We start from the raw sequence: 27,944 nt of genomic DNA, 5'->3' as shown, positions 1-27,944 counted from the left end.
ATTTGAGAACAGTGGAGGACCAGAAGCATGTGCAAAGATGGGGGAAGGGAAACCATGAAACCAAGAGAAAGAATTTCAAATTCAGTGAAAGGTCTTCTTCCATTTCATAACAAGCTAGAAGTACGTAACAGGCGAAGTACGAAATGTCACTTCAGATTCTCTCTTTAAAATGGAAAGTGCAAAAAAGCCATTCTTATTTCTTCAATCTCTCTCCTTCTTCAGCATAAAGAAAACATTGAGAAATACAACTTTCATGTAAAGAGATCTGAACAAGTTTCCACTACAACAATAAAATTACTTCAAGCAGCAGTCTTACTATACCTGTCAGAAATAAACTATAGCACGGCAGGTCAGGATGCTGAATATTCAGGAGATGCAGGAACTGGCCAGGCAAATAAGCAGCCACATAATAGTCTATTTAAAGAAATAACAGTGGTCAATTTAGCACTTGTTCACTTATTTGCTTTAAGAGGTTGTTTCACATGATTCTCATCTTGGCCCACCTCTCTCTGATGGAATTGATTATATCTAGGAAATATAAAAGGAGTTAATTAAAAGCTGCTGTTGTATTAACACAGGAAACACTAGCAATACATTTGGGTTTCCAGGGGAGGATTCAAGAGGCTTGAGACACTCAAGAACTCGGCAGCTGATGTCCAGAGCAGATTGAGGCAATTTCAGAGGAAGTTGCTTAGTAATAGTGAGGTATTGCAGTATTGAATGCCAAATATAAAAGTTAAGCCAAAAAAAAGCAGCAAAATAACACAACTACTTAAAGAAAAATGGTCCTTTCCTTCTAGGGAATGGGTAGCCATTTGTCTCCCTACTGGGGACAGAGAATGGCAGTCACACAGGGAATTAACACAAGTAACCTACCAAGATTCATAAAAGCCACTTCCTTCAATTGATGAGATTCTGTTCTTTCTAGAGAAACTGTAAAAGTTTTGTTGTAACCTGGGGAAAAATAATAATACTTTTAAAAAACCCAAACAGTAAACACCATCTGTTACAAGCCAAGTATGACTTTACAGCTAGAAACTTCAGCAGTGCTGATACACCCAAACAGAGATATTTTAGACTGCTTTATGGGTTTGTCTGCACAGATAGACTTCATCCTAAACAGAGTTGCTGCATACTTAGTAGACCTGCACCCACACAATGCAGTTCTTTAGTATGCGGAAAGTGGCCGTGCACTGCACAGCCTATGTTCGTGTTTGAAAAACCATTCCACCCCAGAGCAAGCTTGTGTAAAAATACCTCCCCCCAAAAAAACCCCAAACAAAACCTTTAGGTATCTTTGCTTCACGTTCTGGTGACCTTTCAACTGCTTTAAAGAATTTTCATTTTGTTTATCTCCATGCCCTATTGCTGTAATTTAGTTCAGCTCTGTTTAAACACAGGCTAATTTCAGACATGCTGTGTTTGCATGAGCTTTGCATCAGCACAGCTGTTATTTTATTCTACACTTGCACCATACTTCTTCTGACATCCAGTAAAAATGACACAGAGCCCTCAAACTTCCTCAATCTCTGAGAGAAGCTGAAGATTAAAATAACTAAGGAGACAATGACAGGTGTCCAAATGTCCCTGCTGTAATAATCTAAATGCTGAATGGTGTCATGATCAGGATGCTACTTAATAGTGCATGAAAATTCAAGATAAGATGATAAATCCACAGTTTACAGGACCACCAAGGAAAAAAAGCAGATCACGAGCCATGCTTCAGCCACTCATCTAGGACTTTGATTCTCGACCCTAGCATTGAGATATGCTTTATCTATGCTGCAAAAAAAGAAAAATGAGACCTTCAAGATCAAGAGCAACACGATCAATGAAGGCGTGTCTAAAAGAAATAGTTTTTCACACAAGATACTGACTGAAGTTTGCTTGCAATGAGTCAGTATACCCATGATCACCACCCTGTTACATACCAATGCAAATACAAACAAGCTAATGCCATCACTGCAGAATATACCTGCAACATCACAACTTTAGTGTTTATGCTACATCAAGTGACTGCTTTAACAGGGGATGGGAAGCTTCCTTCCAAGTTTACAGATGCTGCAGCACAGACTGAACTCCTTATATGTCTCCAAAATGTGGCTTATGGACCTGATATACCACTGCTTCTGTGGGTCACCTCAGGACCAGTCTTAAAATTCTCTCGTACGACTGATGAATCTTACATGAATCCACAAACAGCTCTGCACCAAACAACTCCTTTCCTTGGAGGTCATTTCAGATGCAGCTGGTCAATGTCACCATATTTACCCTCTGTTTCTTCCTGGTACAGATGGGGATGTACAAGGGCCATGGCTGGCTCCAAGCAGTGCAACCACCCTTCAGCTACACATCAAGTACATCTGGGGAAATCAGCCCTTCATAGCAGTACAATGCAGAGTGCTACCACACCCTGAATGGACTTTTCCAATTTGCTAATGCCTTCAAGAACACAAAAATGCAGTTCATTCAATCCCACAATGTTCCAGCAGCAAAGCAACATTAGTGCAATTCCAACATATGAAAAGTTTCCTGACACAAGGAAGCAAACACTTAAAACAGAGGTATGTTGTTCACTTGAACACGGTTACTCCCTACTATGCAGCTTCACAACTGAAAAATAATTCGCCTATCTCCTCCGTGTATCAAATGAGAAAAATCCTGCTAATGACAAGTTTTATTCTGATCAGAATAAAACAACGTTCTTTATGCCTTTCAAGAAAAAAAAGTCTTAAAATTAAGAGCTAGAGCACCACTTAGATAGCAACTATTCTTACAGTCAGTGGGTGTTGTACCTCTTGCTGTGAAAATGACATGTTGAACTGGAACTCTAAACAGACATTCAAGCTAAGAGCTGTTGGCTCTATTTCCCACATAAATGCCTTATGGCATAAAGACAACACACCTGCAAGCTCCCACAGATTTCATTGATGTTGGTGCTCAGCATGCCGGAAAGTCTGGCTAGAAATAAGGGACCAAATTAATAGCCACTCACGAGGTCACTGGTTTGAAGCTACTCGTTCAGCATTGGGCAGGAAGTCTACAGCAGGAAAGTCAACTTTGCAGCTGAAGGCAGCTGCTGCCTTTAAACACCAGCCACAGTAGTTTGTCTGCAGACTTTGGTAGTTATTTGCTTTGCAAGGCATTCTGTGACTCTTTAAGCCAAGTGACATTCTCCAAAATAAAGCATAACTTAACAGGTTAATCTTACCTTTATGCAAAAAATATATGGAGTACATTATTTCATCAGGAATATCAGAGGCTAGACTACAACATACACACAAGCCTCCTAAAAAGACAAAAAAGGAAAAGACAATTTACTTGTCCACCTGAATACCTAGACATCTTTACACTGCACAGAACTAAAGCAAGACTGTTTCTAATTAGAAACTAAAAATAATCTCTCAAAAAAGGTAAACATTACAGAAACATATATTACACATCCTAACCACCATTTACCTAGCAAAACACAAACCAGGAGAGAACAATATGGCATAATGGAAACCTGGGTTCTGACGTGGCCAGTTCTTTTTAGAAGTACATTTTTAGCCCTTCCCAGTAGAAATCATGCTTGCAGCCAGAAAACTAATCAAGCCTTTCTCTCCACAGACTGCCTCAATCTCTAGATATTTTCTGTTCAGGGAGTGTCAAATATGCACAGAACAACATAGTAAAATACAGTTTGTTTGCTTTCTAAGTGATTTCATATTGGCAGCAGCTTGATACACTACTGGAGCTTTTGGACCCTAGAAATGATAGTCACTTCTCCCCTTTCCAGCCCAAAGAGCCATTACTTCCTTTTTTAGGAGAGAAGTCAGTCCTTGGCACAAGCTTATTTCAGCCAAGGTACCCTGTGCAGGAATGCTCCCCCCTCCCAGCCTAATTCTAAATCAGACTGATACTGTTTTGACTCCACTGGATGGTAGCCCTCCCTCCATCTCTTACAAAAAACTTTTAATCCACTTACTCTGATGCTTTGGCAAGCTGCTTTGGCATTCATGTTAAAAACAGCTTCCAAACCACATTATCCCAATACAGCTGGGAAAGCTGGGCCACAATTATGACCATTCACCTTTTATCTTTATATTTAAAGTTTATCACTTAAAAGAAAACAAAGAAGGGTAATACTAATACAGATACTGTTCTGTAAAAACATAGAGGTTTAGGTATACAAGTTATACAGAAGAAGGCACAGTATGGAAAAACACAAAGCACAAAAAAAGAATAGCTACCAAGATATTTTACTTGATTAAATGCCTCATACTTCAGAGCACAAGGCTGTACCATAGCTGTGATACAGATATGGCTGAGGCACTTCATGCTTCTGGGGAAGGTAAATACTTTCTTCTGGGATGCAATTTTTTTTCCTGCTTATTCTTAGCTGATTGAATATTGTTTGGTACAGTTTTGCTTAGATATTTGAGTCATTTAGACAACAGACAGGGCATTTTGCCAGAGCACTTGGCATCTTTCAGAGTATGCATAATTTTTAAAGTAGCAGCATCAGGACTCATGAGGAAGACTGGAAAAGCTCCAGCAACCCACAATGCTGTTTTATTATCAACAGCTCCCTTTCAACACTGCAAATTTCTTTCTTGTATGCTGGAGGCTAGTGTATACACTGTTCCATAAATTGCGAAACATGCAAGCGAGTCTGTTCAGATTGAACTGTCAGTGAGTAATATATGCAAGCTGATCACAAAAACAGTGGCTATGGGGGACTAGTAATAGCACATGCATCTTTCAACTCTAGGATACTGGTCCAAATATCAACAAACTGAACTACAAACAACAGAAAATATCAAACAGGGCTTCATTAATACAGATAGAAACAGGACAGTCTCAGATCAGCAAGTGTCCAAGCAATGTTACATCCAATACCATCTTGGGAATCCCATTAGAACAGCCAGCGACTGAGAATATAAGGCTACCCTTACCACTGCTCTCTGCAAATTAGACCTGGGTTGTGCTGATGCAGGGCAAGCTTGTTATCCTATTGCACCTATATGGTGTTTCATGAAAAGGCAGAACCAGGTCTTCTACACTATTAACTTCAAGATCATCTGCAAACAGTGAGAGCTGTAGCTAAATGCCATGAGGTGTGAAGACTCACATGAAGTTATATTTGGATAGACTCTCATCTTTTCAGAAATAAAAGGGAAAAGAGAACTTAACCACAATAAAGTAAAAAAAAAAAAGGAAGCATTTAAAAATTAAGTTCTACTCATACAGCAGAATTAGGGAAACAACAATTACAACTCTGCCACTTGATAAATAAACATCATACCACTGAAATTCTAAGAGTCACCTGCGAAGACATGAAGTTTTCCCTAGGAAATTTTAACTTCAAATTCCTCATTTCTGTTCATGCAGAAGCATAAGATGTAAGGCTGTACCAACATCTCAACATGCCATCCAAGTGTCACAATTCAAATACAACACTGCACCAGGGCATTTTGTCTAGTTGTACTAGCTTAGGAGTGACTTGCCTCACGTAACTTCAGCCATCCAAACATCTCTCATTTAAACTCCTATACAGGTAATGAAGAAATGTGGATAGAAGCAATCATCCTCTGGAGATGCCTGTTTCTCTCTATAATAGTCCACATGCTTAACCGCTAGGCAGGTAAAGTTAGGTGACAGTAATCCAGGGTTTATGTCATATTAGTGCCTGCATTTTTTTTAATACCGAGCAAATTTAACTCTAAAGTACTTCTAAAGCACGAAAAGAAAACCTAACAGCCCAGTGTTGTTTAAATAACCACTGAATTCTAGATATACAAAGTTAATTCTGAGACTAGAGCTGCTTGATCTCAGCTAATCTAGAAGTACATAGTGGTTTTTATGTGGAGACATTTTGTTTGTGCTGTGTATAAGGAACAGGGCTACTTTTCTTCTACTGCGGAAGTTTGAGAAAGGAAGAGTGATTTCATTCAGAGTTCAGATTGACAGTAGCCAGTAACAGTTTTATTAAATGCGAAATTGCATGGAATATTCCATTTTGAAGTTATGCCAATTATTTTTTGCCAGAAATGTCCGAATGGTACAAATATGGATATCAGCATTAATATTTGAAGCATGCTAGTAGTTCCACAGAAGGCATAGTCTGCGCCCCAAAGAGCCTGCAGTCCAGTTTTGTAAATCACAACAAACAAGAATCACAAAAGGGAACTTTAGTGTGATTACCCACAGTGTCCCTTGACAACAAGATATGGTCTCAGAGCCAAAACCATTTGTTTCAAACTGTTAGTTACTCAAAATGGGTTGTGCAAAGTAATCCTCAATTTCAAACAACATTCAACGAAAAGCCACATACAATGATCTCACTTAATAAGTGTAATTGTCAAATTATGTGTTTTACATTAAGCGCAGTGAAAAGTGCTCGTGAAAGGTTCCATACAGAATTTAAATACTGTGTCGCCAGATGGAAAAGAACATTTTACTTCAGAGTAACCAAACAACAGTCTTGTTGGAGGAAGAGTGACTTTCATCCTAAACTAAAAAGAGGTGCTTCAATCCGAACAAACTGTAGAGAAGTATAGGTTTAAAAGGAAACATATATATATATTTATATATATCTATACAAATCAATTACATTTTCCTTTATTGGACAGGCTGTTTGTATAAGAAATAGTCTGTGTTGCTAAGACAGAAAAAGTAGCCTAATTTACATTTGGTAGATAGAAATTTGGCTTTCTCTTATTTCTAATTCCTCCCCTTTAATCTTTGTAAGTGTGCTGTCTGCCTTGGTAAGCAAAAAATCCATGTAAGGAAACCATGTTTCACTTGATTCACATTAACGGTCATTTCAACATTAACTGACAACCTCAGCAATTCGCCCGTGTGCATACAGCACGCCTTAAGAAGTGAGATGTAAAGCCACTTCTCCAACACGTCATATCCTTATACAACTCTGTAGACTATTGAAAGGTTAACCAGACACCATCTCTGCTTGGTGGAATGGTCTAATTTAGAAGCTGAAAATGTAAGCATCTGTGATGAACAGATGCCTCTTGAGACCAGTTTTTAATCAGAGAAAAAGCTCATGGCATTAGGGTGCAGGGAGACTCCTAAATCCTAAGGGTTTAAAGAACACTTTAGGTTTAAGTTTAAAGAATCATATATATATATACACTAAACCCTTAAGTATCACATACTAAGTTTAGTATCATGTACTTGGACCTTCTAAGTATCACATATTAACAGCAATATGAAGCTCTCAGAATCTGTACTGCACATCTGTGTCCAATCTGTAACCCACTTATATACTATGTTAGATACCCAGACAACAGGTGTAGCCAAAACCCTCCCTGAATTTACTTTCTAACACATTTTTGGTCAGTTTTAACATTAAATTACTCTAATGTAATACACAACCATGCTGTGGTACCACCTGTGTTCTGAACTAGCAGAAAATGCGACAGTGTGCTTAGACCGAGATATTTCACCATATGAGTACATAATACCAGTTCTCTGAAGTTAGGCTACCAGAAAATTTCTGGGTGACTGTTTTAGTGTTGGTGTTGATATATAAAACTCTAGGTACTCTTCAACTCAACTTGGAATGCAGCTTTCAGAGGGTAAAAACTGAAGAAAAACAGGGCACAGTTGCCTTCTCCCTCTCCTCAATTACCTGTCAAGTATATTCTGACGGAATAAAAATCTCACACTCATACAAAAAACACACACAAAAAATACAAAAATATATATAGCATCTTATGAAGAAATTTAGTAATCAATTACATTTACACTGCATGATAATTACTAGGGGAGATAATTTCAATAATATTATATTTATTCATTACCTGCTTTACTTGTAAAAACCTGAAGATTCAAAGATTTAGATGCAACATCTTGGTCTTGACAGTAATCATATCCAAAATTCACAAGTCTATGAGCAAAGAAAAATCACTAAATAAATCACTTCTTCATCCACAGTGAATCATCACAACACAAAGATCATGAGAACAGTCTCTAATGCAAGTTAAATTAGGCTTTAACAAACCCACTCAATATTGTTAAAAATCAGCATCCCAAGACTGCATGGTTATCAAAAACCAACAATTTTGATTACACCTGCAAACTTCATATTCACTTACTGCAGCATTGTCCAACCACTCCTACACTTTGAAGTGAAAGCAAGTTCTGATGAAGTACTGAAAATCCAAACATTCATCATACCTGAGAACTCAAAGGCTTTGCAGCCTAACTCTACCATTCTTATGTCTGTAAAGCTACATTTTAATCTGCAGTTAGGCACACTAATTTCAGAGGAAATACTTGAAAAAGAAAGCACAAAAAACACACTCACATGGAATTTGTTACACCATGACATTCTTTTTCAGTCTTGTGCTGCCTGTGCTTTAATGGTTTAGGTATCTTTGAAATTTACAAGTCCTATTTTTGCCATGCAGAACATGCAACAGAAGATTGCAGTCAGTCTGCTTTGGCTTTTTTTTGGTTGTTTTTTTTTTTTTTTTCCAGACAGGATTTTGATCCTGTAAGGGATTTTTTCGGTACTAACTGCAAGAGGACATACTGCCCTTTTAGGGCATCCTGCATGTGCGGCAGCACCACACTGAGCCTTCTGCACAGCACTGAGACATTCTGAGAGTCACAGTTTGGGCAGGGTGGAACTCAACTACCTTCAGTTATTGGTATCTGATCTAGTAGCTTTGGCCTCCCTTTTTGGTCACAAAGAGAAACAGGCCCTTTTGGAATGTAAATTCAACTGATTGAAGACAGATGAGAATGAGATGAATTATGACAAGTCAGACCATCCTGACTAGTTTTTCTTCAATTAAAAGAGAGCCTTAAGAAGACAAGCTCAGATGCAGTCATGTGCACGGTAGACATAGATAGAATCAGATGAATCTTAGCCTTTGAAAGGGTAGGTTGCCTGGAAATAGCATGCTGGAGGAGAAAAGAGTACAGGCAGTGTCTCATAGGCTATAAAAAGTAGCTACTGGTCTGGTTAACTGCCCAGTAAAACATGTAACAGCAATTAAAAATGGAGAGCTTCCCTTCACAGGAATTTTGACATCACTACTACAACATGCCCAAGATTAAAAGAAATTAATTTAAAATAGGTACCGAATACTCAGAGGAAGGATCATTTAACCTATAGCTAGCTCTTCAGACAAATAATTTTTTTAAATGGCACCAAAAAGCAGTCAAGGATTAAGTTACATTTTACAGCTGACCCCGATGAAAATGAGAGAAACTGAACATTTGGACACAGTGTTCATATTATTCTTATGTTCTAGTACCATGTGGGCAACTGCAAACAGACACTGTGGTTCAGATACAAATTTTACTTAGGTTTGTAAAACATTACCCAATATATTACAAGAAAAGCAAAACAAAACATAAAAACGCCTTACTTTAATTGTGTGTCATTTACAGAAATATCCAGGTGTGATTCCAGCTGTTAACCAAAAATGAAAACAGTTTAGTGAAGTTACTACTCTATGATTAGTATTTCAGCCCAGTAAAATGTGTTGAACTCACATTTCACCAGATTCAACATTTTAGCAAAGTTTATTTATCCTCCTCTAATCACCCCCAAAACCAAGTAATAGACTCTTTAAAACAAAAAAGAAAAAGAGAAGAATTTGCAAGCTATTTAACCCCCTGCATCCTGCATTAGAGCAGATTTCATCCACTGGGACAAAAGCCTAGTAACATTTACATGTTCAACACCTGTAATTTTTATGTTCTCTGTATTTTGGCCACAACAGATTTTCCTGTCTCGCTTAAAACTGACACAAAATTAGTACGTGGTTTCTTTGTCTAGTGCATTTGATAACCCTGCTTTTCAATACTTGAGTGTAAGATTAGTATAATGTCATGAAGATCAAAATTTGTGCATTTCCACTTAAGTTACCTTACTGTGGCACCACCTGAAACTGACTGAATATATTCTTGGAAAGAATGTAGCAAGAAAAAAAGAAACAGAAAAACAAAACCCAGTTTTCCTCTGCAAAAGTTCCAATAATAAAAGACACTGAAATAGACTTCCCTATCAGTGTCTGGAACACATAATTAATCCAACTAAAAACCATTGTATAATAAAACACTAATGACTTACTATTGAGTTAAAATTTTCATCAGGATAAAACTGGACACATTTTAACGTACTCCTTGATTCCTGGAATTAAGAGGACGTGGTTTGTAACTGATAAAATAAAAAGCATGTCATATAGACTGAAAAGTGACTGGATACTCCACAGCACTCTACATACTCAACCCGCTTTGCTAACAGATATGCAGAAGTTAGGGGACAAAAGATGACTTTAAAAACCACATATAACCCCCCACAATAGCACTATGACATGCTTCCTTCCTGTCCCAGATCATTATCTGCCAATCATCTATAATTGCGTGGGCTCCCACTTGAAGCACAACATTACATGTCACACACACACACACATTCTAGAAACTTAAAAAAACGTTTTCCATAACTACCTATATGGCAAAAGGAACTGTACCTTATTTTGGTCAGTTCAGAAAGGTTATCTCAGAAACAAAAACAGGAATACATTTCTCCATCACAGTTCACTTCCTGTTATTTCCTAACACTCGTATATTTTTGGTGGCTAAGAAGAGTTAAGAAAAATCAATTTTCACTTATGTAGAATACATCAAGTGCAAATAGTCCCTCAGTCAAAACAGAAAAACCCAAAGAGTTTCAGCATTTCTAGCCAAGAACCTGCCCTCATTTAGTCACTCAGTAAGTCTGTGTACAACATAACTTTCTAGATGTGAATTTTCTAGAAGAGGCATTATAGTCACAATGTTTTTTGGTAGATTTAGATCCTTTTGAATAAAAGACCTTTCTAAAGTCAAAGACTAACAAACCCACCCTTTTTTATAGAAAGCACTGAGACCACCAGTCTTCTTGCAATTTACTATGCACAAATACCAGTTAAGGCAAGTCTGGCCTTTGCTTTAGTTTTATTTGAGGCAGGAACAAGACAGACTACTATAATGAAAACCAAATTCACACTATTATTACCCCACACACTCAAAATTTTACTGTCATGAGACAGGCAGGAACAAAACTACTAGAATGACTTTCATCTTACCTTTGGAACAATGTAGAAGAGCCTTTGTTCCATCATATCCCATTGTGCCCAAATGAGATCATCTGCAACTCTGGCTCTTGGAAGCTGACCTGAGTTTTGAATCACCTAAAAGGAAACAAAGAACATTAGAAGTCATCAAATAAAGATCTGTAACAATTGCACACAGCCTGGGCTTCAAAGAGAAAAGCAATGACAGAAAAGGCGCAAATACTGAAGTGCTTGGAGGGAATATGCCACTTGTCAGCTGTACGAAGTCCACTTCTGTCATGTGCAAGGTGCTCAGTTTAAAGAGATCAGAAGCAGAGTTTTCAGGGTACACCTACTACCAAATATTTTGAGATTTCCTTGCTTGCAAGAAATTCACCACTCAAGCTGCTCAAAGTGAACAAAGAAAAACAGACTGCACTCTTCATCACAGAGAAGGAGAGGAGAACCCAGCTACATTAACTATTGAAGGAAGATGTGTTAGCTACAAAAGGGATTTCTGCCCAAACTCGCAGCTACATGATGTAGAGTACTGGCAGTAGGGAAAGGGCTAGAATTGTGGAAAACTGTTGGCATTGTATAAGTGCACTCTTGAAAGATGTAGGGAGGTTTCATGTCAACCAAAACAAATCTGTTTGTTAGAAGGACATCAGATTGATCTGGTTTTTCTGATGACACTCTTAGTCTTGGCTCCAGTACTGTAATCTAGTATATAAAACCCACCTGCTTTAAAAGCAATGATAAACTGAGAAAACCACGAAAGACTTCAAAGTGACTGAAAATCAGGACTTTTTCCTTCCAAGAGCGCATTTGTCTCCATAAAGTGAAACATCGGCTTTTGTGACACAATTCTTTACTGTATTAGATGTATGTTTATTAATAATAAGTAGTTTAAGCAAAACATTCACAATCTCTTGAAGACGAATTCATTTTGAAAACAGGAAAAAGAGATGAGGGGAAAAAGAGATTGGAACATTCACAGTACTTGGAGTGTATCTAAGTTTTATGTCTTTCGTTTGTTTACTTGTTTTTTAAATGAATGCTTTACTGGGACACACAGACTCCCAAAAGGCAAAGTTAGGAAGGTGATTCTGCAAATACTTTAAATGGTTTTTATATATATATATACACACACACATACACTATGTTTACTCCCAACTTCAATGGAAGCATTCAGCAACAAACAAAAAAACAATAAGAAACTTTCCTCATAAATTACATGGTATACAGGTTTTTCAGCTTTGCGGTTAGCTGCATAAGTTGCCATACTATCAGTACTTTCTTTAACATACTCTGTGTTGCTTATGCATAAAACTACAAAACCAGCTATAATTACAGATAGTTAAATTTTCAGTTAAAGCAAAACACCTCAAAACCCAAGATTTTTCAAGTCTTACCACTTTGTGTTCTTCTGCAACAACACGAATGTCAAATTGTTCAATATCTTTAAAACATATAAAAAAAATAATTAGAAACATACATTTTTATATGCTTTTATGCAGCTTATTAAACAATCTCACCTCTTAGAATGTTATAAAAACACATTAGGGCCAGGAAAGTTCAACTCGGTGTAAGAGGAAATCTGAACACAGGTGCCTCTGCAGAGACCTGTACTCTCTTCCCTTCCTGAGCCGAGGGTGGCCTCAGCCAAACCACCTCATGGAAACAGTTCTCTGCCCACATCAGCACAGCACCGTCACAAGAAGCGCTAACTGAAATATGCCAAACCAAGCCAAGGAGCAGACTTACAAAGAAAGAGCATGCAGAGCTGCCTGCCTGTGCCTGAGACTAAACCCTAGCCCTGTTTCACTTCATAGAGTGAATACCACCTCACAGTCCTTTCCCACACAAAACTCCTAAAAGTTTTTGGTAGCTTGCTGGTGGGAAGGGTGCAGGATTCACCCAGCAGATGTTACAAATGTTTGTGATACAGTTCACAGCACTATGTGGAAGTCCAGCTACCTGAAGGTTGGTGTCTAGCTTAGCAGAGAAGATGGGCCTCTCCAAAAAGATGGGAAAAGTAATCTCAGTCTATAATAAGACTGAAAGACAAGAGGGATAAACAGCTTTTTCCAAGTGTCCACCTCTGTCCATTCCCTCCCATTAGATTAGGCTGAGCATGCAAAGTTACCCGAATCCAAGGAACTATTGTCCTATTCTTTTCCCACTTGTCACGCATTAAACCACAATCCATGTCTTATAGTCAACTGATCTGCCCTGAATTTATATAGGCAGCTATAAAAGCCTATTTTAGCTTTTTCAGACATAGAGATAACTGATTAATGCATGAACTAAGCAAATAATTGCAGTCAAAGCTGGCCCTTCTGCTAACATTGAAAAATTCCCACTAAATTACAGTTTTTGAAAGACACACCTTTTTTTCTGTTTTTTAATAAAAGTCTACCAAAAATATAATCTATAATGATCATTTTAAAGTAAAAGAATTACAATGTATTTTCAAAATATGAACTCACATTTATCTTCTGAAACTAGCAAGAGGCGACTTTCTGTAGAAGTATTTCTGTCTTCAACTGGATAAAGAAACTATACAGAAAGTTTCACAAAAGTAAATAAATAACCAAAGCAGTTTAGAACACTTATCTAAAATGGGTTTTTTAGCTGGATATTTACATATTTTTAAATGAAGACAGGCAGGCTAATGATATTTAATTAATAAAAATAGCTATTATTAAAGACTAATAGTCACCAATCACTATAATTGCAAGCTTCAGGGGATTGAAGAGAAAAAAGTAGCCTTCATGTCAGAAAAATATTCTACATCAAACATTTTATGAAGTTTGTCAGTTTTTTGTCCTATGAAGAAACATGGGCACACTGTAACAGTTGCAAGATAACACCAGATATTTCTGCAGTCAACCACTTTTTCTCTCTAGCACAGTGAATTAAAAAGGCTTATATATAGATTAGTTGAATAATTTACCTGTACTCGAACACAGCTGTCCACAGCCTTTAGGACTCTCACATTATTAATGGGTTGAATTTCAATTAGCAACGTTAAATACTTGGATACTGCAAAAAGAACACATTTTAGATAACATTTGTTTTTATACACAATTTTGTTTTCTAAACAGAAATTACATGGGGAAAAAAGCAAAAGGGTACAGTATTTCTAACTGTATTAAAACAATCCACTTGTAGTACCTGACTGTAATAGCCGACTTACTCTTGCTTCCTCTGTATATTGACGGAAGCTGACAGCTAAAGAAAAAAACCAAAAAACACAACCACAGTGAGCATGCATATTTGATATTAATCTCATTAAACATTCTTGAACAGCAAGCATCAGAATTTTTTTTACCAAAAACATTTACGTTAAAGGAACAACAGAAGCTCTTCTAGATGTAGGAGGCATGTATAAATGCAGGAGGGGGAAGTGAACAAAGCGTCAGTGTGTCTCAGATTTTTCTTTTAATAAAACACAATATTGTTAGAGCTGTCTCTTTATGTTGTTACCTAGATTATTTGGTGATGGATCCACTGAAATACATAAACTGCTACGGGCAACATATGGGTCAAAATAGATTTAAGTAATTCTAGACACAAATGTATCATCCTACTAAACTACATCATCTTTACCGTGACACAAAAAAATTTAATGATAAAACACATATTTACCCAATAATGTCCTTTCGTTGTTGACTGAACAACTGATTATGCGTAGATCCCTCTCAAACATATAGAGATGCTATAGAGAAACACATTAATGCTAATAAATTATTTTTTTAACTATATAAAGAAAACCATCTAATTACTCCTCCTTAGGAAAACACTGCTGACCAGTACACCATTTTTATTTTTAAAGCAAATCATTTCACAGCCAGAAGAACCATATTTCAAGCCTGAATTGCATCACTTCTCCTTTTTCTCATTTGTTTGTTTCTTACTGGTTCTTTTGAGCAGCATATTCCCACTAGAGCAGCACAGCAGACCTTTATGTAAATACGAAATTTCACCCATTTCATACTGTTATGGACACACCTGCAAAGGCCTGTTATCATGATTCCAGCCACTGAATTGCACTACATTCAGTTTTAGAATAATTTCTTACAAACTGTAGCACCAAAGAGACTGAGGATGCACATATAACAACTAAACTCCAAAACATTCACTTCTTAGCACACTTATTCAGTGTGAAGAGAAGCAGAAAGGGCGTGAATTGGTTGTTCAGAAAGAAAGATTGCAGACATGATGCTTTAGTACTCCCAAGTCATTCAGATATTCTGAAATGTTCTGCATCTTAATACTACACAGCATCATTCAAATACCTTCTCTGGTCTCTCTTTTGTTTCAAACAAGCGTATACTCCTTAAGGACGTAACATACCATGTTGCAAAGCATCAAAATCTGAAACACTACAGCACTGTCTTCACCAGGGAAAAGCCTGGTATTACTCTCACCTCATTTTGTTTAGTTTGAAGATCGTACGATCCAATGTGAGTATTTCTCTGATTTCCCTATGGATGAAAACAAATTAGCACCGGCAGTGTAAATATATACAAAGTTAAACACTGGGGGTTTTTTTCCTCCCTCCCTCTCCTCTCCCCCACCCCTTGACACACATCCCCACACACTTCCCTGTCCTATAAACAAGCAGTTAATTATCTAATTCCAAGAAAGCTAGGCAAGAAGGAGATTTTTTTTTTTTCCTTTTAAAACCAACATATGGGATAAGGCTGAGATGTGGCCAATCCACAGTCCACAAGGCATTGCATAAGCCAAGCGCCTCTCTCACTTCAGTTCTAAAGTGGTTTTAGTTATAGGCAGTAGGGGCAGGAAGAGAGATGTCTGTACAAGAATGAAAGGGGATGCTATGGCCCCTGGAAGATTTAAGGCTGGTATTCCAAACTTCACCAACTCGGTGGAGCACAGAAGCATCAAACATCACCAAACACATCTTTCAGTGACCTGGCTGCAGGCTGGAGAAAGGATTTCAGCTCTGCCTTAGGAAATGATTGTTTGAAGGCTAAATACATTTCACAAGCTCAGATGACACCATTAGCCTGCTGCCTTTGAAAAGAAACATAATACACATCCTTTCTAGCTTATTGATAATAACATACAATGGTTTTGTTTGGGGCACTTCTAAGACTATACAAATCAAAACTTTTCTTCTTGGTAATTTTTACCATGCTTTAAATTTTCAACATATTTTTAAAAAAGGTAAAATAAATTCTGCTTGGCAGCATATATTGTATATCAAATCAAGCTGAAGTCCATTAATGTACTCTAAGGTATAGGCACTGAATTGCTAAACTGTTGAAATGAAATGCAGCCACATAGGCTTGTACTCAAACAGTGATCATCATTGTTTTAACTACAGCTTGGGGGGAGAGGGGAGAAATCTGTGGTTATTTACGAAGTTACAGCATCTTGCTTTGTGAAGTTAAAACAAAAGCCTGAGTATTCTCTTCCTAAGGGGTCTGCTTCTGAGTGTCTCATTATTGTTGTGGCAATGACAAAAGTCTTTGACTTCTGACTTAAACAAGGAAAACAAAATGTCTTTATATTAAGATACAGGCTTCAGGCCTCCTAATTTAAAGTTAAGCAAGTGCTTTCACAAATGACCGTTCTTTCCAAGTGTGTCTGAAATGCTAACAGCTTCTGTACTTAGCTACTGAAAAATATACAAGACTGGTAACAGAACTACATCAGTGTTCCTATCTGCACGTAAGCCAAGACACTTGTTTTCATGTTTACTCTAAAGATTCTTGTATTGAATTGCAAAACACAAGCACTGACACTAGAATTCACTTGTTAAAAACATCTTCCTTTACACCAACTATCAATGTCATAAAAGACAGACACTGTCAAAACTACAGTACAATGTAATACTCTAAAATAAGCTTTGAAAATAAAGCTCATTCTCCACCTTCTCCTGATTTCATGCAGAATGCACTTGATTTTCTTACACTTAGCAAGATGAATGTTGTTTTCTATTTGTATCTATTAGGAAACAAGCCAGGGCAGCTCAGTTTAGTTTACATCTTTGTTTGTGCACTATCGTCACTGACAATGTCACAATTGAAGTTTGCTGCTCTAAAACCAACAGGAAAGGCTGACAGACATATAGCTGTGTCTTGCAAAAGTGGCAGCTCGTTAGTTATAAATAGTTTATCATGAAGGTGGGAGAGAGAGAGAAAGAAAAATAGATGTTAAACTGCCTTAACAATTCAGTAAAATCTGTAGTTTGTTAGAAGCTGTAATTACATTGTGTTTTCTCCAATGTAAGTTTAAGGAAACAGGACTAACTGCAGACACTAAAAGGAGTCTGTTTTCCTCAGGTAAGCTTTCCAGTGTGATGATGTAATTAGTTGAACAGAATAGCAAAGCACACAGAATACTTACATTTCAGAACAAGTTTGTAAACATTTAAAAGAAGTGTCAAATTGGGGCCTAAAACTACTTGCCATTCGCTAAGATGCATACACCAAGACTCTTTTTTCTTCTATGTGAATATGAAAGGATACTCCTCTTAAAAGGTTTGCAGAAATCTCCAGAACCACAGAACTATACCCATACATTGTCAACAGACTGTTTCAGAAAGAGAAACATTTGGAATGAACCCTTGCTAAGTCAGTAGTGTAAAAAGTGTAAAAAGACAGACACACAATACGCCCAACACTTGCTGTTTCTTAGCTTTCTACTCTTGAAAGGGGGGAAAAAAAAATTCAGTCCTGCTTTAAAGTATTACAGTCCCAAAGTGTGACTGCAGCTGACACAGACATAACTAATTTAACAAAAGCACAGACATCAGGAAAGGTGGAGCGTTAGCAGCTCAGGACCCAGCCTGTTCAGGACACCAGGTGAGGGCTATGCAGCTACAGCCTGGGCCACCACACGTGCTCCTACCTATATACAAGCCACCTAGACAAATGTGAACTTTGGAGTAGACATACCCACATGTTCTTATCACGTACACAGACAACTGCAGATGTACTGACTCCCACTGACATCAATAGCACCTAAGCGGGTACCAACACTTTCAGCTGGTGAGCAGAATTTTTATTGATTCAAGAAAGAAAGGTGTACCATACACTATGAACAACTTCTCTCTGGAAAAAGCATCATATATTTAATGCAATATCACCTTAAGACACATTTGTTCTTTGTGAGAAAACTCCAGGAATTATCTTTCAGTTTGCCCACTAACAAGTATAAAATCACTTATAGTAGAAGCAAACAAAATATGTCAGCATCCTTCCCAATAGAGGAATAAATAGATGATGGTTCTTCAGCAGGCTGACTCAGGAAAAAAAGCTTGAACTACTTTATCATGGTAAGAGAACAGGAAAAGAAGCAGCATCAGCATCTCCTTCAGGATAGCATTTGAGAGGTGAAAACTGCAGCACTGCTGTGCAGTTTCCTAGTTGCAGTTCTCAGGCTTGGTCATCCAGCCATTCCTACCACACAGGTTGCAGAGGTCACTTTATTCCCAAAATTAGGAAAGAGAAACTACTAGTGAACATTTTCAGTGACTTCCTATTTACCCCTAGGTTTGGGGAACTAAGCCTAGGTGTTTAAATCCTCCTGAGAGCCACTGGCCTATTCAGTCAGTGGAGTCTAGTGGGTATTTGTCCACCTCCTCCACCCCACACACCTCTTTCTGAAGTACAGGCTACAAGTGGCCAGTTCTCTAAACTCCACCAACTCTTTTGACCAGATCCCTACTGACTACAATGGGAGCTCAGTCACCTAGCAGACACCTATGTTTAGATGTGTGAACCTTGAGCTACAACTCATCCCTGGGGCCAGTTGCAAGAGCCTGAACAGCATACAAGGCACTTGGAGTCCACTGCCAGAAGCCCAAAAAAGCTTACTGTGAGATTCCACAGATGCTAGAAAGCAGCAACATCACACATATACAGTACCAGATCTCCTGTTGGGAGCTAGATGAGTTACTTTCATTAAGTCTTTCTAGAGTTTTGAGCAATGAAAAAAACCCAAACTTGACACATTCTTTAGTGTTGTTTTTATGGTTACTGTTGTCTTGTACAAACTCCCCTCCCTATGCTCATACTAAAGGAAACATCCACCCACAGTTGAAATGTATTATACCTTGATGAAGGCCTCGCCTCTTCCCTTAACCCTAGGGAAGCTGGAGAGTTTTAGCATTGTTGAGCCAGAGGGGAATGAAAGGCAGTCCTATTCTACCTGAGTCTGCTACCTCCAATCTGTCGGCTGCAAGAACCAAGATCTTCCAGAATCCAGCTGGGTCTAAAAATTTCTACAAGATGCACAGACAAGAAGCACAGCTTCTCTCATCGAGGGGAAACCTTCTCAAACCATTTAAAAATCTCTTGGAACTACAGGTGTTTCAACCTAAAAGCTATACATATGCCATGGAGAGCAGAATCCTACGTTAAAAAAGATAGCTCTAGATACTTGAAGACATCAAATAAACAATGGTTACTTCAGACTACTTGCAATAAAATGCTATAGATGAACCTTAAAGTAACAAGAAAGGCAGAAGCACAATTAATGTTAGATGAATGGCATCTTAACATATATATTGGTAGGAGGAACTATTTAACTAAAAAGCAGTGCACATGAATTTAATAGTCAGACTTCCCTGAGAAATTCTGAGGGTGAAAGAATGTGCTGCTTACAAAGAGTTTATCTCTTAAAGAAATTGCATTTCATTCAGGGTGAGATTCCGGCCCTTCAAAAAAGTCAACAGAAAAACCCCTATGGATTTAATTAGGTCAGTACTTCACTCTCCATTTCAACATTCTTAATCTTCATCTGGAGACAAGTATTTTCCCATTGCCCAACCCCTAAGTTGTAATCAGTCAAGTTTTCATGTTCTAACCCTCACCACAAAGGGTTACTCACTACAAGGACTCAATTAGGCATAGACACACATACTCTGCTATATTTTTATTAAGTTCCGAAACAGACTTACCTTCCAGGTATAAATAATTTTTCCATTTCTTTCAACATTTACAACATAGAGTGCTGATGAATTCTCAGAAGTATCTGAAATGATAAGTATCAAAAGGCACAGGATTTTCATTTGAGCTGGTTCACTATACAACTTATGCATGCTTTAAGCAAAGATACTAAATATATTTTTACATATGAATACTTCTTTGTATATGCCAAAATTACTCCCTTTGGGAGAGAGTATTTCTTACATCATGATTTAAACCTGATAAACTTCAGCACAAAACAGTTAAGGGGTTTCAAAACACACAGGAAAGAATTATTTACGTAACCCCCTGACCTTTTGTTATAATTCTGATTCTAATGGCCACTACCTTTTGAAATGAAAATGGAATGTGCCTTTTCACTATCTTCCGTTCACAGAAAAAAAAAAAAAGCATTTATTCATTATACACAACATGGGGTTCAAACAGTTATGTTGCACTCCAATCCTCAGAAGCTACAGGGAGGCAGAACTAGCCTGAGGAAAGTGTCACTTGCTCCCACCTGCCCCTTCAGCATCCCAAAGAAATGCCTGGAAATAAACTACATCTTTAAAGATCAGTTCTGCAACAACACCACCGCTCACCCACCCCCCTCACTCCCAAAAAAGCAATCCCACCCAAACCCCAAGAACGACAAGATTAAACACCATATATATATATGCAACATACCTACAGTACAAGAGAATTAAGCAATGCAGGACAAGAGATATGATGCAGGGTATGAATAAAAGGGAAACAGATGAGCAGGAAGCTAGGATGGTCACAGAAAAGAAGAGCGCATCTGGACAAAGCAGCACAAAATAAAAAGTAAAGGAAAATACCAGAAAAAAAGATAAAGTATCATACTCAAGGCGACAAAAATGCATGCTTTCCTGATGCTGCTTTTCAGTTTTCTAATCACTGCTGTCACCAAAAATGTGTTTATCTCAGATGGAACGTCCACTAAAAGTATAAATTTTGCCCTTAATAAGGTTGACAGCTGCATGATCAGTACCAGCTTTAAGATAAAGGTAGCCTGTGGTTCAGTAAACATCAATGAAAAGAATTCTCCACAACTCCCGGCACTTAGTCTAGTTCAACACTAGTTACTTTGCAGTTATCATGAAGGAAGACATGTGAAACTTAGTTTCACAAGGCTGACATTATAAACTGGCTTGTACAGTTTGCAGTGATAAGAAAAAAACCTTTTTACAAGTATTATCAGAAGGAAATAAAGTCTGTATTTTGTTGTGGAAGGACAATGAAAATCTCTAGTGTACATTTAATAACTCATCACTTTCTACCGGTTTCATATCACTCAAAGTACACTACAATACCACCACATTAGGGCTAGCTGGTGACGACTGAGAAAGTCTCAAATAACCATATATTCTGCTCTTCTTTTAGTGGAAACTTCCGGTAATTTAACCACCACCTCCATCTTTCAAGATGAGTACTACAGTGTCCACACTTCTCTCTCATACACTACTTCCTCAGAACCAAATTTAAGCTAGAGAAGAAGGTCCACAAGAAATCTCCACGTCAATGAATTTATCAAACACAGAGATCTTAAAGGTGTTGAAAAAGTTCTGCATCAAAAATGAGTTTCATGTCACTGAACATTGTCAGGGGGGGTATGGGGCCAAAGAAGTGGCAATCATCTCTGCCCTTGCGAAGTCCTGCAGTAAAACTCTGCATGTAGAACTACAACTTCTTCCTCATCCCACAGCTTAGAACAGCAGATGAAGGACTGCAAAATAACCAACCCAACCTGCCTGCCCAGCAAACAACTCTTATCAACATACTCAGAATGCAGTGTTTGATTTCCTGAAGGCCATTATATGCAGCTCATACAAAAATAAGTGGAATAAAGAGAACAAGGCTAGTTCTCTTTACGTGCCTCTCCCCTGCCATCATCATAGCTACTCCCAGCTCTCATGCAATTACAAATTCTCACATGGTATCAAAGGTTTTCAGGTCCTCAGAAAAGAAAATAATAAATATGAGTAACATCTGAAACCACTGACACAGAAGTACCATGACTCCTAAAAATTACTTGCTTTCTGTGAATAGGTATTTCTTTGATGTTTAAATGAATATTTTCAAAGTCCTGCCTCCCACCTTCACAGTCCTAACCCAACAGCACTACACCAGGTGAAAAGTCAGTATACACAAACAAAAGTTGAAATGCAATGCAGCAATGCTGGTATCTGATCAGATGCACCTTCCAACCTAGATTCTTCGGATTCTGTATTACCAGAGGCATTTACTGAACAAAGAGTCTGTATTACATTTTAAAAAGCTGAATACGGTTGTCCCTTTCCCAAACACAAGTCAGCACCATCTTGAGATCGTCATGACATAAATGCATAGGTTGACTCACTGAATTCATCACAAACTGATAAATTCATAGCCAAATTGATTATGCATGGAGAATTTCAGAATTTTATCTCAAATCCCTTCAGTACGCCCTTCAACAGTTGTTCAGTAAACTAGTACATGTGAAATAATTTTTAACAGATTTTTTAACTGATGGCTTGGTAAGTAATTTTCTTCTATAAAACCAAGAAATCTGACACTTTCTTGTTTACCTCCAAACAAGTTCTTATGTTTGATAACATCCCTCAATGTGGGAAGCAAATTAAGTATTTGGAATTAATTGAAAACAAGCAAAGGACCTGAGGTTTCAAGTTCATCACACGGTGCATTAGTGATCATCTATTTGTACGGAAGTAGTAATTATTATTTTTTTTCAGACTAAGGTTTCCATCAGTTTCAGGAGCCAACTGCCCTGTCAATGAATGAGAACAAACACAAGCAAAAAACCACAGGGCCAAGAATACAGGGGGGTCATTCTTTTTTCCAACCACAACATCAAGCACTCGCAGCGTTGGCTATTGCACGCTGCTGTGACAGCTCACACGTTGCCTAATTTTAACCAGCACTCATTTACCACATAGACAGGAGTGTTTGGGTTGTCTTGTTTTTTTTTTTTTCCCTCTGAGAAAGGGGAGTAGTGTGGGAGAGGGAGTCATGCTAAAAGCCTTTTTGGGGAGGAAAAAAATAAACACCCAAACGTGTTTGGGTTTTTTGACAGAAGAGATAATAGAATCAAGCTGTGCAGTGCAGACGTGCAGAAGTGCTTCCCGCATGTGAGAACCTCCTTGAAGACACCAAACTTCCCCGCCTCAAGCACCCCGGCCACCGGCACCGGAGGGGCGACCCCCCCGCGGACACGCGGCCGGGGGCGGGCGCAGCTCGCTGCTCTGGGCCCGGCCGAGGAGGGCAGCGGCCGCTCCCCCCGCCCTGCTCCGAATGAGGGAACCCCTCTGCGACCGGAGGCGGCGCGGCCCAGGGCGCAGGCCCCGGGGGTCTCGCCTCAGGTCTGGCCCCTCGGCCCGCGGGAAAGCGCAGCGCACGGAGGCGGCCGAGAGCGGGCGGGCGGCCGGAGTGAGGGTGGGGGCTCTCCTCGGCCCTCCCCGGGGAGCGCGGGAGCGGGCGGCCCCGCCGCAGCGGAGCCCGCCGGTGCAGCGCCACCCGCCGCGGCGTTACCTAGAGCCGCAGCCCAACCCCGCGCCGCCAGCCAGGGGACCACATCCCTCTGCAGGTCAAACTCGGCTACCAGGTGAAGCAGCATAGCGCCCTCCGCTCGCCCCGGCCCGCCGGGGACGCGGGGCTGCCGCTAGCCCAGACCAGCGCAGCCCCGCTCCGCTCCGGGAGCGCCCCTCCCCACCGCACCGGCTCCGCCCCACCGCACCGGCTCCGGCTGGGCGGCCGCTGCCGCCATGGGCCCGCCCGCCCGGGCCGCCTCCGCGCCCATTGGGCACGGCGGGTGTCACTCAGCTGGCGACGGCGCGGAGTGGCTGGGCGCGCTCCCGCCTCCCTCCGCCCCCCTCAGCCGGTGGCGGGGCGGGGCGGGGCGGGGCGGGGCGGGCTGGGCTCGGCTCGCTGAGGGGTTCCGGCGGGGCCGGTCCCACGTCGGGGCCTGGCGGTCTTCCGCTTCCTACCGGGGGACGGGAGCAGCGGGGTCAGTGCCCCGGAGCGTCGCCACAGGGTGCAGCCTGCGTGCAGGTGACCAGGGGGAGCCTCAGGTGGACCCGAAGGCCCTCGTTTGCCTCTCGGAGCTGGCGCGCAGGCTGCTCCCGAGGCCGGCCGTTGGAAGGGGTCATCCTTCTCGAAGCTCACTCACAGTGTGACTCAAGTGTGTTAAACAGTTGCCCGTGGTGAGGTCTGGTGTCCACTGATCAGAAGGCCACAGTCATCTGTTACTCTCCTCACATCCCCACTGGAAGTGTTAGGTGTTTTCCAGAATGTCAGAAAGTGTCCCTGTTTTCTGAGGTGATGCGCTCTGAAATTGCTTGTTGAATAGATCGAGTCTCTCTGTGCAAACCGCTTTGGGAGATCTCAAGGATGTCCTTTCAGACTAGGTCTGGCCTGATGCTGCTTTTCATCTGTCTACTAGCAAAGAAGGTAAAGCTTAGTGTAGCCTTAGGGTTTTTTGCGGTTTGTTTGCTTGGGGTTTTTTTTAGCTTTTGAAAGTGTAGCACTGGTAAGATGCTACTCCATGGCTATCTATAGCCTGCCTGTAATTACCATTTCCCTTCCGACATGCGCTGCCTGATGTCAGCCAGCTAAAAGTAGCATAAAAGTGGATAGGCGTAAGGGCACACACCAAGCTAGACATACGTCGAGTACAGAACAGCTTGAGCCTGTTCTAAGAGGTAATCCAGTACCAAGTTTTTTCCCCTCATTGCTAAGCTTTGGAGCTATATAAAGACCAGATGAGAATCAGGTATGTCTGCAAAGTGAGGATGAAAGGCAAGTTGACGATCGAAATGCAAAGCAGACATATGCTTTCTCTCAAACTCCGTATTGCAAACTTTTACAATTTTATCACAAGTTTCATAATCAGCATTCTTCTTAAAGCTCCTTGGATCAAGTGATTGTGCAAGAATTTCAGCTTATATGTTCACTGTTGTGAAATAAAGCTTGAAAAGGTGACTGGAATATTTATTTCAAAGACAAAAGTAGAAAACAGAACAAAGGTCCAAAATGGATGCATTTTTTAAGAGATGAGGTGGGACTAATACATGATTATGAGTATTTGGGAATGACACAACTGGAGAAGCAAGCAAAGGAGAGAAACGAAGCCAATGAAATGGCTGATTCTGTAAGTATTTGCAAAAAGGGAAATTTTCACATGGAGAAAATCTCCCGTGCCCAGGGCTATAGAGTGCATTTAAGGCCAGGATGAGGCCAACTGGCACAATTTTTGCTTTTGCTGTAAAGCAAAACAAAAAGAAATGTGGAGATGGGTAACAAGGAGTCTGCCTGTAATAGCGGGCACTCCAAATGTGAAAGGAAAAGAAAGAAAACTAAATATAGCTGCCTAGTTTGATGGTTCTGCATTTGAAAAAAAAACCCAAACAAAACAAAACAACTGTCATTGTTCTTTTGTTTCAAAATTAACCATGTCACTTACAATTCTTGAAAGAGAGCCTGCATAACTGATGATGAGTTATTCTGTAATATTTACAGACTGAGAATCATATGACAATGCTGTTCCTCTAGAGTATCTTACACAATATGTGAAAGGCCTTTTGGACAGTAGGAGCTGCATGGAGTTAACCAGAGCAACTCTTGGCTCTGCCATAGAACTTAAGCTGGTTAACATGATTAAAGGAAATTGGAAATAGATGGTGTGAGCTGGCGAGTAGGTACGCAGACAGGTGGGTGTGAAGGAGATCCGTTCACTCGTGGTCTGTGCATAGGATCCATTCTCCAGTCCATATTCGGGAAAGGACTGGAAGAGTTTGTACAAGTAGAAGACTTCATGGTCAGCTGTGCAGTAGGAAAAAGCTTTCTCATTGAGAAAATAGTTAACCACAAAATTTCCCCTTGGATTGTGTTTTCACTGCAAAGGACTCTTCATTATTTTTGTATGCCAAATATGTTTGCATTATCTCACTGAAGTTTATAAATATGCTTTCTCAAGACTCCTGGCATAGAGTGGGACCTGACCTCCAGTGCACCATCCCAGGAACTTGGAAGCTTCTCTGATGTTAGTCCCTGAAACTGAGGCAAGAGAAATTCTCTCAGAAGTTTCCTTATCTTTCCAATGAGAAGAAGGAAGTGGTAGCTTGACAGATGAAGAGATCTGAGAAACAGAAAGGGATGAGGCGATTCATGATGACTATCAGGGTTTAGAGGTACAGAAACATAAGAGCAACCACATAGAGCTGGGGAAGATGGTACCAGCAGGAGCTGAGGGAATTGGTAGCAGCAAAGAGCCAGAACAGAAGGGAATGAGGAAGAGGGCATCTGGACAGACAAGACAAAGGTTTATAACCCATGTAAAACTGAAGTCAGTCTTCCCAGAATTGAAGTCAGGATTCCTAAGTTTCTCTGTTGTCCAGCAAATGATTTGAAATCCACTATTTTCCAGTGGCTTATCCATATAAAAAGACAAGATATTACTTCTGCTAGTTTCTTTGGTTCAAGTGGTAAAGGTTTCCTTGTGACTCTTAAAGATCCAAAACTGCTGATGACCCTTGGGAATGTAGTTATGATTCGATGGTGTAATCTCTGCTTTCTCAAAAAATCACACACAATTATATGTAAAAATGACAATAAAACCACTTCTGGTTTAGGTAACAGTCTCATTTGTTGTATCTTCTTTAATTTCCAAAATGTAATCCATGAAGGAAAGGGGAATCTTAAGGAAAATGGACTGTATACTACAAGATGGATGATATTTCAAAGAGAAATAATTAAGCTTGTATAAACCATGCTTTTCTGGCCATTTTTTATTTTTGAGAGCCTAGTTTACAGTCATGATATACATTAGGATTACATATATCCGCATTCAGTTGCCAAAAATATATTTAAGAGAAAGCAGATGGTTTGCCTGCCTGTTTGTGTGTTTATATAGTACAGAGGAAATACTCCCAATCAAATAAAGGAGGTTCACAGTAAATGGAGAAAGTGATGCATTTTCTGAATTGATTAGCTTTAGCAGTCAGACTTTTAAAATTATCACAGGAAACATCATAAAATGCTGACAATTGATGTCAGCGTTAACCTTAAAATGAAACCCGAGTGCCTATTTACTAACATGTACAAGATACCCATCTTTCAAGAAACAACAGACAATCGCAGATTTGGGGCTGTACAGTCCTACACTTAAGGAACAAGAAAACAGTCTCTCATAAGAATTTGCAATGCCACGAAGAAAACTTAATCCACTGCTGCTTTTTCTCTGCGAGATACCACTAACTAAGTGTTTGGTACAGCCTCCATCACCCGAATAGCACCTAATACTTTGAAGTAGGATGGGGTTTCTTCTTTCTCTTCCTCTGTTCCCATTGTTACAACTGTAAAAAACAATTCACAGATTTAGAGTTTGCTATGTAAAACTCATTATTCCCTGAGCTGTCAGCCTGGCTGTGCACATTAGAGGCCATCTCTACAGGCCCAGAAATCCAGGTTGAATTCCTAGAAGCACAACACATTCCTCAGAAACCACAAAGCTGACTCATTCAGAGTACGTCACATAATAACTCAGCACAGTGTATCATGCCACCTCGATCCTGATGCATAAAATTAAAAGCTTGATGCAAAAGACATAAGGATCTAAAAAACCCCTTATACTTTCTTCAGCAGGCTTTGAATTAAGACGAGGGCCTGATGTATTCTTGATAACATCTGCCAGCTTTGCTAGATGGAGAAAGAAGCTCTTGGTTTAAAAAAAACCAACCTAAATTCTTATCTCTGCCAAGTGAAATTAATGTTATAACCCATTTCTGACTTTTGCTTCCTTTTTACTTGCACCATGAAACCAAACCATGAATTTCACTTTCTATTTATACTCAGTTTCCTTTTCTGATTATCACGCTCACTTAGTTTGGTTTTCTAGAGCCAGGCTGAAGCTGTGTGCAGGCACACA

General features: G+C 39.6%; 1 protein-coding gene across 3 annotated transcripts in view; it reads right to left on the bottom strand.

Moving 5' to 3' along the window:
- Positions 1 to 23,713, bottom strand: part of GSAP (gamma-secretase activating protein) — a 48,100-nt gene extending 24,387 nt beyond the window's left edge. For 2 of the 3 annotated variants that reach the window (XR_012629128.1, XM_074869897.1), the window contains exons 1-15: positions 23,552 to 23,713; positions 19,996 to 20,069; positions 15,491 to 15,547; positions 14,709 to 14,778; positions 14,235 to 14,291; positions 14,014 to 14,102; positions 13,547 to 13,616; positions 12,470 to 12,516; positions 11,088 to 11,192; positions 10,091 to 10,150; positions 9,384 to 9,427; positions 7,806 to 7,891; positions 3,212 to 3,289; positions 877 to 954; positions 322 to 414 (exon numbers count right to left, since the gene is read on the bottom strand). Coding sequence is in view for 2 of the 3 variants with exons in the window: in XM_074869897.1 (XP_074725998.1) it covers positions 322 to 414; positions 877 to 954; positions 3,212 to 3,289; positions 7,806 to 7,891; positions 9,384 to 9,427; positions 10,091 to 10,150; positions 11,088 to 11,192; positions 12,470 to 12,516; positions 13,547 to 13,616; positions 14,014 to 14,102; positions 14,235 to 14,291; positions 14,709 to 14,778; positions 15,491 to 15,547; positions 19,996 to 20,069; positions 23,552 to 23,636 (1,093 nt within the window). In the remaining variant the exon portion in view is untranslated. The remainder of the gene's footprint in view (positions 1 to 321; positions 415 to 876; positions 955 to 3,211; positions 3,290 to 7,805; positions 7,892 to 9,383; positions 9,428 to 10,090; positions 10,151 to 11,087; positions 11,193 to 12,469; positions 12,517 to 13,546; positions 13,617 to 14,013; positions 14,103 to 14,234; positions 14,292 to 14,708; positions 14,779 to 15,490; positions 15,548 to 19,995; positions 20,070 to 23,551) is intronic. The other variant, XM_074869898.1, reaches the window with a different exon arrangement.
- Positions 23,714 to 27,944: the final 4,231 nt, after the last annotated feature.

Source organism: Strix uralensis, chromosome 5 (genome assembly GCF_047716275.1).
Source record: "Strix uralensis isolate ZFMK-TIS-50842 chromosome 5, bStrUra1, whole genome shotgun sequence".
In the NCBI taxonomy this organism is placed as follows: Eukaryota; Metazoa; Chordata; class Aves; order Strigiformes; family Strigidae; genus Strix; species Strix uralensis.
This window is presented reverse-complemented; position numbering and strand designations above follow the sequence as displayed.